Below are 1,576 nucleotides of genomic sequence, written 5' to 3'. Positions count from 1 at the left end.
ATGCATTGCTGTGCTCATATATTGAATTTGATTGTGAAGGATGGCTTAAGTATTGTTAATGAAAGTATAGAAAAGATTCGTAGTAGTGTATTGTATTGGACTGCAACACAGAAAAGGACCGAAACTTTTGTGAGTTGGTGTGCTAAAATAGCGATCTCATTTACTAGAAAATTAGTTATTGATTGCCCAACTAGATGGAACTCAACTTATTTGATGTTAGAAACTGCTTTGTTGTATAAATCTGTCTTTCCTAGGTTAAGGCAGAAGGAACCCCAATATAAAACTGTGCCAAGTAATGAGGAGTGAGAACTTGCGAAGGAAATATGTGACAGATTGAAATTGTTTTATGATGTTACTCAACTGTTTTTTGGGTCTAATTTTTTACTGCTAATCTTTATTTTACTTTGGTTTGTAAAATAAAAGTGTCATTGGATGAATGGGAAATTTCTACTAATCCGTTAATTGCTAATATGACATCTAACATGAAGAAGAAATTTGAAACTATTGGGATGAAATTCATGGCATTATGGGTGTTGCTGCTGTTTTAGACCTTAGGTACAAGATGGTTGAGGTTGAGTTTCAATTTGAAAAAATGTATCCAGATCCAACAGAATGCTCCAAGCAAGTTGATAGAATCCATCAGTTGGGTAATGAGTTGGTTAATGAATACACTCAAAAAATGAGTTCTGATGTGTCACATGTCGGTGTTGGTTTTGGTGTTGGTACAAAAGAACTTAATGAAAGTGGAAATGCAAGTTTATTTGGGGGTGATGATTATATGGTGTATCTTAAAAGAAGAAAAATGACAAGGAGTTCATATGTGAATGTTGAGTTTGATCATTATCTTGAGCAGGAAATTCATCCTCCAAATGATCTTAACTTTAATATTTTGAAATGGTGGAAGAACAATCTGATGAAATTTAAAGTTCTTGCAAAAATAGCTAAGGATATATATGCTATTCCGGTGTCCATTGTTGCCTTTGAATCTGCTTTTAGTACAAGTGGTCGTGTGATTTCTCCTCATCGTGCAAAGCTCAAACTAGACATAAATGAAGCTTTGATGTGTGGCCAAAGTTGGTTGTGGGCACCTTTGGGAAGTAAAGGTGATATATTGATTAATCTTCATTTATGTTAATTTTTTTCATAGTACCGGTTAATTTGTTAATTGTTATCTCTTTTAATTTTCAGGTTTAAATCTTGATTTGCAAACTTTTAATGATGATGAAGATGTGGAAAGTGAACAAGAATAAGGGTTGAAGATCATTTTATATCTAATATTGTAATTTCTTTATTATGGTGTTAAATTTGTGGTGCTCTAACAATATTTTTTTTTAATTTCAAGTTATTTTAGCTAATGATATTGTATGAATTTTATGTTTGTATTTTAATTTATCTATGAATTTTAAATTTTTGTCTTAATTTATATATGAATAGGTAAAATTTAAAATATTTAATTTTTATAGGGGCGGGTCGGGGTGGGGCGGGTTCAGGTTCTGTAATTTACTACCGCGGGTAGTGATGTGGCGGGTAGTATATGCATAACAGGACGGCGGGGTGGGGCCGGATAGGGCAAAAA

At 33.0% G+C, this 1,576-nt stretch overlaps 1 protein-coding gene across 1 annotated transcript; it reads left to right on the top strand.

The window, feature by feature from the left end:
- Positions 1–526: 526 nt before the first annotated feature.
- LOC140183395 (zinc finger BED domain-containing protein RICESLEEPER 1-like) lies at positions 527–1,135 on the top strand. Its single transcript, XM_072231810.1, has one exon. It carries the CDS (start codon positions 527–529, stop codon positions 1,133–1,135), a length of 609 nt encoding a protein of 202 aa, XP_072087911.1.
- Positions 1,136–1,576: the final 441 nt, after the last annotated feature.

The sequence above is a fragment of the Arachis hypogaea genome, chromosome 3 (genome assembly GCF_003086295.3).
Source record: "Arachis hypogaea cultivar Tifrunner chromosome 3, arahy.Tifrunner.gnm2.J5K5, whole genome shotgun sequence".
NCBI classification, from domain to species: domain Eukaryota; kingdom Viridiplantae; phylum Streptophyta; class Magnoliopsida; order Fabales; family Fabaceae; genus Arachis; species Arachis hypogaea.
The sequence above is the reverse complement of the archived record's forward strand: the minus strand, read 5'-3'. Positions and strand labels throughout refer to the sequence as shown.

Coding starts and splice junctions, on each gene's coding strand:
- LOC140183395 (XM_072231810.1), top strand. CDS start 527: ATGGGTGTTGCTGCTGTTTTAGACCTTAGGTACAAGATGGTTGAGGTT.